Here is a 14,637-nt window from a genome sequence, read left to right on the forward strand (position 1 = left end):
AGTGCTTTGAAAAGATATATTAGAAATGGTAAGAAATGGAAGACCTGCAAGCTGGGTTTCTGTGACAAAACAGCCTTAGACTGGCTGAATGGCACATGTTAATATCTTATGAAATGCAGTAACTATGTGTGTTTCTCAACTGTTCTTCAGTTATGTAGAGCTTTCATTAGTATGTGTTGTACACTGAGATTAATAGTATGTTACTGACTTATGTTTATGATATTAACTCATATGGAAGAGGTTAGGACAGAGCTTTGATTGTAATTTTGTGAGGGGTTTGTTTGTTGTTTTGTTTTGTTATTTATAATACTCTTTAGTTACACTATCACATATTGCTTTGGTTGTTGTATTCCACTGGTTTCCTGACCTCAGTGTAGTGTTAGTAGCACAAATGTACAGGACAGCATGGGCAAGTTGAGTCTAATGTTTTCTTTTAACTTTTGACTATTTGCCTCTAACTAGAGCAGTGTTCATTTAATGTACTTTAATTCGCTGTTTAATGTACTATAATTACTAACATTTTTCTCGAAACTGCAAACAATAAAACTCTCCAGTGAAAAAGCTGCCCTAATCCCTTTTACTGTTAGATGTCGAGTTCTTTTGCGGAGTGAAGCTTGTTCTTTGCAGTCTTTGGTCGTGAGTTTCTGTCTTTAGGCCTTGGCCCCTGAACAGACCTGAAGGAGATGTCTGTTCCTTATTGCCTGTAGCATGAATTAGTCCCAATTTTTACTATAATTTGAAGTTGGGAAGAGAGAGAACACTTGGGCCTCTAAGAATACAGTAAACCCAACCCTTACTGATTGAAGGATCAGACAGAAATATAAGCCATCTGATCTCCAAGAAGAGGTACCTATGTGGGTAATGTGGGTACCAGCAATGCAACCCACACCAGCAATGCTGCCAGAAAAGAAGGGAGTCAAGAACTAGCCTCATACAAAGACGTTGTGATTCCTTTCTCATAGAAATATCCTTTCTAGATATTGACATTTGGCTGTTCCGTGTTGCCAAACATGCCCTGTAGTGACAACAGATGTTGAGTTTATTGTTCTATTGGATGAAGATGATGAGCACGAAATAAATTAGAGATGCTAACAAAACCTGAAAGCACTCCAGAAGATCAGATCTTGCCTAATTTGAAATTATTTAAGATGATAATTCAAACCCAGTTTATGTATATTGAGAGTTTATTCACTTACACTTAAATAGTTTCATTGGATTTAGATATGCTGCTATAACGTCTGAGAGCAGAATGTAGGTTTTCTTTAGAATGGATCTTATTTCAAAACACCAGAGATTTATTTAAACTGGATTATTCTGAGTATTAAATACGTTTTCCTTAACAGACTACTTCTCAAGAGTTTGTCTTGCAAAATCTCTGCTTGATATGTTTACACTCTCAGAAGAGAAGAATAAATATCTCCTTTTTCAGTATACATCAGAATATAGTATCCTAATAGCACGTACAGACAAATAAAAAGTGTAGGAAGAACAAATCCATAATTCCAACCCCAGTGTTTCACTTCCATAATTTCCATTAAGGAAAAGAGATCTGATTTATGTTCTTTTTCAAAATGCTAGTTCATGTGTCATTTTAAGCAATTTCCAAAAGTGAGGACTAGAAATATAATACCTAATATAATATAATCTAATCTCTAACATAAATAGTTGGCTTTGGGTTTTTTACTTTATTTGTAAACAGTAGCTGCTAGTGGGTGATGTAAAATACATTGCTATTAAGAGAACTTAGTTGAAACTGAGTTCAATGCAGTCAAGGAAGCTAGTCTACCTTTACATTCTTTAACTAGGCTTTTTTTGCATTGCACCACTGAAGTGTTGATGGACAGAGTTGCTAGCAATATTCACCTCTATACTGATACCTTTCGCAGTTTAAATAGAAGGATAAATGTAGATTAAGATAATTCATGTTTACCATCATTTCCACTCACAATTGGTACATCTCCGAACAGGAGGACAATTGAGCTGACAGGGACCTCTTTCAGGTGGTTTGGAGTTACAGCAATAGTCCTACACTGCCATATCCATCAGCCTGGAGTCTGCTACGCTTTGCAGTATGGCAAATCAATCTACTCCAAGAACAGAGGAAGATGAGAACATGCCCTTTTTTATACTAAGCTGGAGTCTGGTCCATGCAAAGAGTCACACTTCAGTTACTAAGTTTTATTGGTTCTCCCTATAGTGGGTTTTTACTTTGGCTTTGGAGAAGCAAGTTCATACTGTCATAAGAGAACAGAGAAAACAGAAGATTCTCTCTATTTGTGTCATACTGTGATTAAGTCCGTCCGTAATGTCCCTCAATTGTTCTGTCCTTCAATTCATAATGTTTTAGGAATCAGTTTTCTTACAAGATATTTAATATAGTAAAGGCTTTCGCATCTGTAGTTTCTTAGTTGTCCAGATTTTCAGAGGTCTCAGCAGCTGTGCTGTCCTTCTGAAAGCACAACTTGTTTAAAAAAAGATACAAGTCTTGAGTACATAGGTGAGCTTTGCCATCTGTTTAAAGATCAATGTTTAAAAGACAAATATCCAAAGAATTCAGCATATATTTTCTCAAATGTGTACTGTATGCAGAAATGAAAGCTATTTTTCATAACTATGGTCCTTTCTGTCTCTTCATCTGCAACACCACCTCCCTCCTCTCCAATGTCCTAGTTAGATTATGCATTATAACAAAACCTACGATGGCCTTCAAACAGGTGGATATTTTAAAAATAAATTAATAACTACGTAAAACTATTTTCATATAAAATATTAGCATGAAAATGAGAGCTCTGTGTTATGATTATTGCTCTTTTTGGATGAGGCATCTTGGTAAGAATGCCTTTTGTGATTAATTTAAAGGAACTTTAAAAATAGATAAGAGTAAAGGAGCCAATATGGGTTTGGAAGCCAAAAAGTATTATAATAAGAAGTTGATTAGAAAGTCTGTTTCCAGAAGTCTGTGTTGAACTGAGTGAAAACCCTGGAGGTATGTCTGGTGATAATTATGTTTGAGAGAAGCAGACACTAATTTAGGCCTTCGTTTTATTGATACCAAACGCTAAACTAGACGTGGACTTGTGCCCTTATCTTATTAATGACTCAAGACCAAAATTTTAAGAAGTGTTATTTATTTTGCAGCTGGAACAAGAATCCAAATGTTAATATACTTTGGCTAGAAGTCTCTCTAACAAGAGAAACTCGTTCCATGGTTGCTCTGTAGATGAATAGTTTTTTCCATCACTATTTGGAAGACGCAGAAAACTATTGTCTGTTTTGGTTTTCCTTCTTCAAAAGTAAACATATACCAGTTTGCATTTTTAGATTCTAGTGGGGAAAAAAACTCAACATTTAAAACTAACATAAGTGATGTGGTACTTTTTGCGACAAAAATAATAATCACTGTAATCTTCTGTAACAGAATAAAATGCAAATTTAATACTTTTGAAACTTCATTTCTTGTTTGATGACACTCCCAATGTTAAACTTTTTTAAAGATCTGGTCACTAAATAATGTCAAAATTTGTTTTGTTAAATACAAAACTGTATTTATACTGTCAGAGTTGATGATGCTTTACACAATTCAGGTTTAAGTTGCATAGTTGAGGTATATCAATAGTACGAGCTTTATTGTTGGCTGCACAAGTGCCCTTATACCGTGTGGGTACTCGATGAGTACATCCCATACTGCTGCACCTGCATTCTTGTCTGTACCCAGGCTCACTGTGTCCTTCAGTGCAAGGTGCTGTTTTCAGGACATCCTGTAGATGTACTTCATATTTTGAATAATTTAAAATTACCAGTATTTTCATTACATTTATATGCTGCCTATATGCCATCCTACAAAGTTATTGATTATAAAAAAACATTGCAAATGGATTTCAGCTAAAAATTAAAGTCTTGTTATGCAGTCTCATCAACTGAAGCTGGAATAACAACCAGTGACCATGTTTTTAAAGGTAGTAAAGTTGCCAGAAGATGCAGAAATATTCTTAAATATATTTGGAAAAGTGACTCAGCACCTAAAAGGCACCAGTGCACTATTATCCTATTAAAAATATTGCCAAAAAATGGGTTTTAAGACTAAAGTATTTGTCCTAACTTTTCAGGAGACTATTGAGATTTGTGTCTTACAGTGAAACCTTCTTTATTTGATAAAGTGCACGTCCTCAATTGAATACTGAAATGAATCTCATTGTTTATCTATTACCACACATTCAGTTTTTCCACAAGGTTTTGTTGAAGTTGTCCTCTTCTACCTGTTGAACTACATTTCCCACTAAAATTAGGATTTTATAAATGATTATTTTATTAATAGTGAATGTTTCTTAATATTCTGAAAAAAAAAAAGTGGTTCAAGATGCATTCCCTTAGGGTAACCATATAATTTGCATTGATACAAATACTGGAAAGTCAAAATTACAGCATACTGCCGTTCAAAACTTGTTCATCCAAAAATATTTTGATCTAAGTCCAATGTAATGCTGTTTTACACAAGCTCTTGTAATTGTGCAACTGATGTATGAGATTGTAGCTTACCCCCTTTTAAAAATATTCTTGTTTTCCAACTTTTTGAAGCACTTTCCAAATGTTATGGTTTAGATATTTTTAAAAGCTGCCAATTTGAAGTCATTTCCTCTAAAAAAATGAGTTCTGTGTACGTTTTCCTCTTTTAACTATGTTAGTTTAAATGTTATAGTAAGCAAACAGGCACGTAACAGGGTTTAACACTAAAAATGTTGTCATAACATAGCTATTGTATTCATTTTGCACATAATGATTTATTTAGCGGTATAATTGAATATATCACTGAATGATGGTAGAGAACAAAAACCTAAACTTAAATTCCTTATATCTTTTTTGGTATGTCCTTATATTATTTTTAGTGGTACTGTTTCTGATCTTTGAAAAAAAAGTTCTTTGCTTTGCTTTCCCTTTTGTAGTTGTTTGAGATCACAGTGCCTCTCTCTCATGGCCCCAAACCTGTAACCGTCAGTTTTGCCAATCACACGTCCTGCCGATGCATGTCCAAGTTGGATGTTTACAGACAAGTTCATTCTATCATAAGACGTTCCTTGCCAGCAACACAGATTCAGTAAGTATGAGACCTGTCTTTCCTTTCTCATTATGAGTAAGCTTGTATAATAAGATTTAAAATATTGATGGAAACTTTCACAAGGTGAAACTTATGCACATTAGTAGTAGTAGCAGAGTGCTTCTGTAAAGGAGCTAATGTTGGTTTACATGGAGAGAAAGTTACTAAAGTAATTAGCAAAGTACCTTTTTACTCAGTGGATTAACCGGGGCTAGTTCATTTAAAAATGAAGAATAATGTTATTTGTGAGGTTTGTTTCATGGAAAAAGCTACAATGCAATTGAGGCTTAAGGGAAACATCAATGCAATAACTTTTTAAATAAAAAAGTAATCATAAAAGCTGTCAAAAAATACTTACTTTTGTAGATATGGAGTAGATGACATTTCTCTCTCAAACTGTATTTTCCTATTTAAAAAGCTATTTAAAAAAAAGGCCTGTTTTTAGGGAATCTTTGACTACGAATCTTTTTGGACATCTTCATATGCCAGGACTGAAAATAAAACAGGAGGGGGAAATAAAGGGTTAATTGACAGTTCACAGAAGTAACATGTTGATTTGTTTGGTGATTTTGAATGAAAACAGTCACAGAAGAAATCTGGCACTGAAGCAATTGTTATTAAAACACTTGAAGAACTCCTTCTCTTTATTTTAGAGGACTGAGTGATGATTTCATGATGTGTATGTATTTAGTAGGCCAAGACGACATAGCAGACTAACAGTTGCTTTACACAAGAAGCAATAACTAGAATCTGAACTGGAATTAGTTGTAGACATCTTTAATAAGGCGAGTGAATGGTGCAAAATGCCTATAGATGTAAGCTAGGTCACCTTCACTGTGTTTTCGTTCAGTTAGAAGTCTGGATGTTTTCTGAGATGTTCCAGCTAAACACGTTATTTCTGTGTATAAAAACAGATATATTCTATTCGAATTCAGACTATTGAATTTGTTCATCACAACATGGATTGTAAACAGTGGGCTAGGAAAATACTAAGAAATAAATCTATTAATAGTTTTAATTAATTGCATGATAAACAGACTATAAAAAATCCAAACCGAAGAATCAATGATAAAGTCAAATTATGCTGGCTTTTGACAACTTCTCAGTGCTTCCAGATTAAAAGCAGTTGTAATTACCATTGCAAGAGTTTATTCTAGCCAGGAAACAGCTACCTGTAGTTAGAGGGAAGTAAGTGTACAGATACAAGACTTTGACCAGCACTCACAGGTAGCTGTCTGCCTTGTGAGTAAGGAATCATGCTTCAACAAAGGTTATACAGAGTAGAATCATAGAATGGTTCGGGTTGGAAGGGACCTCAAAGATCATCTAGTTCCAACCCCCCTGCCATGAGCAGGGAAACCCTCCACTACACCAGGTTGCCCAAAGCCTCATCCAACCTGGCCTTGAACACTTCCCGGGATGGGGCATCTGCATCTTCTCTGGGCAACCTGTTCCAGTGCCTCACCACCCTCTGAGTGAAAAATTTCTTCCTTATATCTAATCTAAATCTCCCCTCTTTAGTACTAGATCAGAATATATATACACACCTTCTCTACTGTTAAGTACTGTCTTTAAGTTTAAAATTTATGTCTTTTTACAAGAAAATAAAAAAAAAAAAAACAAAAACCAAACAAAAAAAACCTCAAGCTGGCTGCTTCTAGAATCTAGAAAGGAAAATAAAGATATTTCACGTGTTCCCAGCAGGTGCCTGGATGCTTTTCAGAATCCCACTGAGGTTTATTTAATTTGTACTAATGTTCTCAATTTCTTTTTGACTTCTTATTTTTCCTTAACATTTTTATTTGTAGGATTGAATGCTAGTGAAACTGTTGTAAGTCCAAAACTTGGAAATTTACTTTCTTGTCAGAGTGGCAGGTCTGCATGTGTGCATGTATTTTTATATACATGCTTATTTTAACAGAAGTATAGTAATGACTTTCTTGTTACGGGAATAAAAGCCTAAAAGTGTAATCTCAGGACAGAGATCTCTGGGATCTAATAAAAATTCAAGGCTGGCTTTTGCCACGATACTCGGGCACATGTTAGAAAGAAGGTAGAAATGACATTTAAGTTAGAATGCAAATAGTCAGTCTTTTAAAATATAAAATATATTTTCTGCACAACTTTATCCTGATAATTAAGGTCTAGGTCTTTGCCTGTTCTCCCACTTTTTTCCTTTTTTTTCCTTCTAAAAAGTAGTAGCTACGTCTACATACTTGCGGAGCTGAGGCATGTCAGTTCACGTTAAGCAATGTTTCAGATACCTCCTGGATTAATGGTATCGTAAGTTGTACTCTCCTCTCTGTATAGAAGAGTCAAGAATATAGAATGTCATCAAGATGTGCAACTGAGTTAGAAAGTTGTCACTTTATTTTAGAAGTGAGTTGGGGGGGTGGAGAGGAACAGAGGAGTCTTCAATATACATAATTCAGATCCAAATCTCTATGATGATGGGGTTTTTTTTCCCCATGGTTTGTAGGTAGGCGCTTACTGAGCTGATAAGCATGTTTTAGTTGTGTTTTGGATGTATATTGTACACATTAAATGTTTCCCCTTCTTGTGCAATATCTGTCCTGACACTGACAGGTAACGAGTTAGCATGCTTATTATTTTTTTTTTTATTCTTTATTTTTTTTTTAGTTGATTTGACAATGATTTGGAAAGAGTTAGTGAAATTTTCTGCAAAGCAGTTTTGCCTCTGATTTTTGTTTTCTAGCCTTCCTAAACTTTCCTAAAATGTTGAAATAAGCAATTTTAAAATTCAGCCATATTCTCTACTAATTTTCTGTACTAGCAACCACAGTAGAATTTGTAAACAAGCAGCTCCAGTTCCTTTTGCTGAACCCTGATTCTGAAATACGTATTGTTCTCTTCAACTTCTGGTAACTTGGGGTTTCTATCAACATTGTCTTATTGGTTCTTGTGCACTTGTTTTTTTCTTCACGCTGCCACCCTGGCTTCCTTCTGTAGTTAAACACTCCCAGCTAGAGCCAGGCTTCTCCAGCTGTCAGTTGTTTTTTAAAAACAGAATACAACAGTACATCTGTAAATTATCCGTACTGTTTCTCAAGTGGTATCAGGAGGCAGGCAAAAGGACCTGTGTGCCAAGTGAGGGAGCAAGAGTGAGATCATTAGCAGAATGAAATCAGGAAGCACCAGCTTGATAAAACATGAGGCGATGCAGGGTGATGTTAAACTGCAGCAGTCTTTACAAGCAGGGAGCCGTTTAATGTGGTGAAGGGGAGTGGTGGTATACTTGAATGATGATCATGGAAGAATGCCCCAGCACCTGCATTTTTCAATGCATGAGTAATGGTGCTCAGGGGAACAAAAAGTGCTTAAAACATATAATGTATATGCTGCCTTAACAGATGAGGATTCTAGAAATACGACAGAAACAATGAATAAATGACACAGCCTTGATGCATCAAGTTAGGCATGACTTGTTGAAAGTTGTAATGTCACCTGCGGTGATAAAGAAATTGCAAGCAAGGGAGATCAAATATAACAAAAATATTGCATCTGTGGTGTAGCTGCTAGTTAAATTCAGTCATCCTTTAAAAAGAGACCAACTGCTGTTAGGACTTTTTGCCTTCTTTGCTTACCAGTACCTTGGCTGCAAAACTCTAGCAGGTAAAAAGCGTTAAATTGTTTATTGTCTTTCATTTTTAAAGTGAAGAGGCATCACTGCTGAAGTCCAAACCTTTAAATTCAAGAAAGGTGTCCAGGATTTGAATGGCTGATAAGAAAGAGTCTGTTAATGTCACATAATTTTAACATAAAGGGGAAAGGAATCTGATAATCTAATTTTATTTTAGAAATTAGTTTGATCTACAGCATTCATTCAGAAACTATTATCAGCTGTCTTTTGATGTCTACATGTATGAAAACATTTTTGTACTGCAAAAAAGAATACAGAAAATTATACCTATTACCACCTATGAGGTATTTGACATGCAAATATTTTTTATATCAGACAGTTTTCTATATGAGGCTTACATTCAAGGGTTAAGTCTGTTTCCAAACTACATTAGGAAAGTACAAATATCAGTTTCTAGAAGTTAGAGCTAAAACTTGAAACGTGAGAAGGTTGGTTGAAGATTCCTGTAGTGGGGAGAACCTTAGTAACAGATTAGATAGGAGTTAAAAACGAGATTATGAATGAGTTCAAGTTCTTTGAAAGGTTTTTGTAATGGGGGGAAACAGAACCAATTAGCACCTAAATTGATTTTTTTTTCTTGAATTCTTATGGTAGTAAATCGACAGTGTATTTCATTCCACAGGTGTCACGTGGCAAACAAGACCTGTCCAAAAAATCATATCTGGAATAATCAAATTTGCAGATGTTTGGCACAACATGATTTTGGTTTCTCTTCTCACCTTGGAGATTCTGGTAAGCAGTTTTGCTTGAACAATTAAATGTAGTCCCATGTTTTGATTTACTTAAAGGAGAAATTAAAAACATGAAAAGTAAATAGTTTAATTGTTTTCTTTATTGATACTATTACTGGTTGTTGCCTGCCTTTTGACATGTATTTGTTCTTAAAACACCTCAAAATGTACAAATTTGATACCATTTCTTCCCTTAAAAATACAGAATTCTGATAATTGTGCAACTTCTCTGCTGTATTTCTAGACACATCTGAAGGATTCCACATTTGTGGACCAAACAAGGAGCTGGATGAGGAAACTTGTCAATGTGTCTGCAAAGGAGGCGTGCGGCCCTCAAGCTGTGGACCTCACAAAGAATTAGACAGATCATCATGTCAGTGCATGTGCAAAAACAAACTTGTCCCCACTTCCTGCGGACCCAACAAGGAATTTGATGAAGATAAGTGCCAGTGTGTATGTAAAAAGACCTGTCCTAAACATCAGCCACTAAATCCTGCAAAGTGCATCTGTGAATGTATAGAATCACCCAATAAATGCTTCTTAAAAGGAAAAAGGTTCCATCACCAGACATGCAGGTAAAAACTGGGTCTTTAGCCCTTTCCTTGTGTTTAAGGTATAAAATTTTTGTTTGTGTCATTATCTGTCTTGTTGGATTGCTTTGTAGCCTTAAGTAAACAGTAAGCTTCTCTTCAATTCAGTTCTATCTTCTATAATTTTTATCTCTCCTAAGAGGAAACTCCTAGGCAGAAAGAGTATTTTAAAGCATGTTTAGTTTCTTGTACTCTTACTACTACTTTGTGTAATTTTTTTTTTCTTTAATGGAAGTGAGGTTTAAGTTCAAGGTCTTCATTTTTTAGTACTACGTAAAATCCCACTCTATTTTTCCCAAGAACTGAATGTTGCAATTCAGATAACTCAAATATTTCTAACTAAATCCCGGGGATTAGTTCTGGAGGATGCCATCATTCATTTTCACCTCCTAAATTTTTGCACATCCTTCATTTCACTCAACTGATACTAAAGATTTATGAATGCATAAAAAGATCTTATAACTCTGGGTGATTTCTGTGAGAAGTAGACATATATAACTGTAAAACAGGCTGCCCATGTTCATTGTTTAAAATGGGATTTGGTCAGGAAGAAAACTGCAATTTCTTTATATATCACAGGAGCTTTTCCTTCCACGACTGCTACACAACGGTAGCGGTCTATATATAAAAATGTGAATGACTTCAGGTTCTGAGAAACAAACAATATTATTTCTGCTCTGTATACTCTGTGAGGAAAGTTTTCCTGTAAGGTGATTTTGTTGAAACAGAAACAATCCCCTTTGGCAGAAAGATCACTTATTTATTAACATATGGAAATTATTTTCATTATATTAATGACAAATAAAAATTCCAGAAATGTTCAGGCACTAGAAATACAAAATAGAAAATTGGGACATTTAAATGTCTGTGCTTATTCATTGCTTATCAGTCATGGCCTATCTGTATTTTAAAAGAACATTTTCAACTGGAAAAGTCAGGCATTAAAAAAGCTAAGAAATGCCATAATAGATATCTTATGCCACCTCTATTGATTTAAAGACTTAGTATTTGAAGGAGGGAATTGAGCTCAGCTTTTCTGTGTGGTGTTGTGCTTGAATATGATAAAGAGTTTGAATCCCTTTCTCACTTCCAAGGACAATGCGATACAGGATTCTTTCAGCTGTTTCTCTTTTCTAAGCAGTTCATCTTTGCGTGGAGAAAGAGAGAAAGATATATATATGTTATTCTATAGCTCTGCAACCAATAGCTCCATAGATAGTAGCACTGTCAAGGAAAATAGATGTGATCTCTCCTCCTTCTTCAGAAAGCACTTAGAAGTTTCTCACGTTTTTGGTGTGTCCATAAGCTTTCTGTAAAACAAATAAAAACCCTGCAACATCCCGTTTGTCTTTTGAAAGAAAGATCCCTTGCTGTTATGAGTCCACGTAATTGGAGGTACCACTCTATAAGTTTGTGCAAGACGCCCGAGACTTAGACATGAGCACACTGTAGCTGTGTCCTAGACAGCTCCCCATGCAGACAGATAGTCCTTGCAGGTTCTGGTTTTGAAGCACCTGCATTTTTATGCACTGTGCCTAAAATACTCCTGCCTCTAATGTTAGATCCTGCTCCAGAGGACAGGAATAAGTCATTTAGAAAGAACAGGACCGAAAAAAAGAAAAGGAAAGGAAAAGAAAAACAAAAGGATACCGTAAAGCATACTGGCTTTTAAGGTGATCATACTGTTACCACCACTAAAAGCAGCATTCTTACTTTGATTTCATCTGTGCAGATGTTAGGCTCTCCAAAATCTCAAACCTGAGTATTTGTTAGCAAAAATCACTATTACTGATCATAAAAGGCAAGTTGCCACTGACTCACCCAGCACTATAGATATTGACCGCACATCTGTCTTACCAGCATGCTCACATTGTCCTCATATCTGTCACATGAAAGCAGTCCATAAACAACATTCAGCCTAAATCTTTTGAAAGACCTGGTCTATTGTTCAGCAGAGTTTCCTAAGGAAACCACATTTATATAGTTACAATGACTGTGCTACTATTCACCCTGTGCTATCACCTCAAAAATTTATTTTGGTCAGTTTTGGCAGGGCCAGATAAGTAAGCACCTCAGCTGCAAAGCATTTTAGAGGAGAGGGACTTTCTTGCTCTGTTGAAATGTCCCAAATAAGGATAAGATTGCAGTAACCTGACCTTAACTGCTGCTAGACACAAACTCACATGAGAGAGATGCTTTATAGCGTTGTCAGCTGTAAATTAAGTTGAAGCTCACAGTTCACTCGGAGGCACGAATCCTAAACAAAGTGAACTCATATTTAAAGGATTACATGACTGCTTTTCATTTCGTGTAACATGTCATAGGTGACTGGAAGGGTTTGACTTTGTCTTTTTTGTTTCTTTTCTTTCCTTTTCTTTCTCTTTTTTCATTCTATGGTTGTTCAATACATGAAATAGTCTAACTTTCATGGCAGAGATGGGCAAAAAGGCAAGTGAGTTCAGCGTTTCATCCATTGCATCTCTATGGATTACCTTTTTCCCAAAACAAGACTACTGCTGGTTGCCCGTTTGTTCAGAACATTAGATCCTTTTGCAAATGTGCAAGACAGTAGAGTTCACTTGCCTGCTTTCTCAAGTGACACCGTGAATTTTCTTGCCTTTTACCACTGTTTCCAAACTTTCTTGGGCAAAAGATCAGCAAGGCTTTGAGAGATTCCCATGAGCTGTTACACTAATCTCAGAATCTAAGTGGCACAAAATAATGTTACTCCCTTAAGTACAGGGACCACACTGATGAAACAATCTATGATTAATGACATTGAAAACACTGAACAAGATGTGACTAGTTAATAAATGTCATGTCTGCAGTCTTCCTCATTCCTTATTGTTTTCCTCATAGCCAGGTTCATTGGTTGAACTAGCTGGTTTGAATTAATGTAACTGTAATCCAGACCTCATATCATAAACAAATTATTGCAAAGTAGTAACTTGGTATCCAAAACAAGCACACAACATATTAACTTATCTGCAACAATAATAAGAATAGCCACAAGCCTGAAACAAGGATTGCCTAGGGAACAGGATAGTGACTGCCTTAATATAGTGTACTGTAGTGTCTTTGAACTGAAGTAAGTACGAATTATACTAATAGATCATAATACCAGTGTTTCACAAACAGACACACATTATTTAAACACAAGTTTTAAGTATAACTGTGTTGAAATTCGAAACATATATTTTGTCTTTTGACTCATTGCCAGCATCTGAAAAAAAAAACCCAGACTTGTACTTTGCCTCCATTATACACCAGAAAGTATTTAGTATTGTTATTGCAAGGTTATTTTAGGTCAAGTTCTTGTTTTAATAGAAAAATAAAATAGGAAAAGGAAGAGTTCAGGGACAACCACAGATAGCATCGCTGTATAAGTTCTATTTTTCAGTCGAGGAGTCTGTGAAGAAAAGTGCTGTTTCTTGGGTAGATGTGACTTGTGATTTAATGTTCTATTTCTGTTCAACTTATTTTAATCAAATAGGGACTATTTCTGTCCTTTTTCCTTGAAGATTTATCATGAACATGCAGGCTCTGATCTAACTTCAGAATGCATATAGATGCAGTATCCCTACTGACCTCAGAGAACGCCTATAGGAGCCTGCAATTTGAAAGGAAGTATGTTCTCGTTTTCAAGATCAGAGTCACAGTGTAACGTCCGTAGACAAATGTCTCTCAGGCTTATTGCATTAGTGAATAAGGTGAGAAACAATCCTGGGTAAGAAGATTAGGTAGACTTGATTATCACCTGATTCTGGACTGCCACCTCAAACTGGCAGCATGCAGTAGGTCATAAGTCAATTTGAGTACAGAAAAATATTACTGTATTTTCAAAATTAAATTTTAAAAGTGCTACTCAAGATTAGAATGCAACTACAATCAGTCAATGTGTTAAAAATATTCATGAGTATCTGTTGTAATAGAATAATTTCTCTTCAATAGCATTTATTATTCTTTCATTGTCTTTTGTGAAGAATACTCCAATCAAAAGTAGTTGCAAGAACTTAAACACAAGTTAGAGATATGTATTTGTAGGAATTAAAGATCCCATGGAGAAATGGCAATCTGAATGCACACAGATTTCTACGCCAGGTTAATATAAATGATCATGTTATTATGTTATATTAACACCCACTTTTTATCATTTCTTTAGTTGTTACAGACCGCCGTGTACAGTCCGAACGAAACGCTGTGATGCTGGATTTTACTTCAGTGAAGAAGTGTGCCGCTGTGTACCCACATATTGGAAAAGACCACTTATGAATTAGTGAAGAGAGCACTACTTGCTATTTTGGTGTACATTTTTCCATTAAAACAAAAGAACAACAGAAACTTTGCTAATATTTGGAATTAAATGTTCACCAGGGACCCTGTGGGCCTTTCAGAGACAGACTTATTGTGCTTTTCTCAAGAAGTGGAAAGCAAATGTAGAAAATAACTGGGGTTCATGTTTTGTAAAGAACTCAGTAAGGACTTATTTTCTGCCAATGACCAAACAGCCTAGGTTCTCCTTCTTGTGATTTTTTTTTTTTTTAAAGAGATAATGACTATATA

At 35.5% G+C, this 14,637-nt stretch overlaps 1 protein-coding gene across 1 annotated transcript in view; it reads left to right on the top strand.

Moving 5' to 3' along the window:
• The window catches only part of VEGFC (vascular endothelial growth factor C), an 83,677-nt gene extending 69,266 nt beyond the window's left edge, over window positions 1–14,411 (top strand). Inside the window, exons 4-7 of the mRNA XM_086611932.1 lie at window positions 4,941–5,092; window positions 9,376–9,485; window positions 9,729–10,059; window positions 14,237–14,411. Of these exons, the coding sequence (XP_086468058.1) occupies window positions 4,941–5,092; window positions 9,376–9,485; window positions 9,729–10,059; window positions 14,237–14,351 (708 nt within the window). The 3' untranslated portion in view covers window positions 14,352–14,411. The remainder of the gene's footprint in view (window positions 1–4,940; window positions 5,093–9,375; window positions 9,486–9,728; window positions 10,060–14,236) is intronic.
• The last annotated feature ends 226 nt before the right edge of the window (window positions 14,412–14,637 follow it).

Source organism: Tauraco erythrolophus, chromosome 5 (genome assembly GCF_009769465.1).
Source record: "Tauraco erythrolophus isolate bTauEry1 chromosome 5, bTauEry1.pri, whole genome shotgun sequence".
Lineage (NCBI taxonomy): Eukaryota > Metazoa > Chordata > Aves > Musophagiformes > Musophagidae > Tauraco > Tauraco erythrolophus.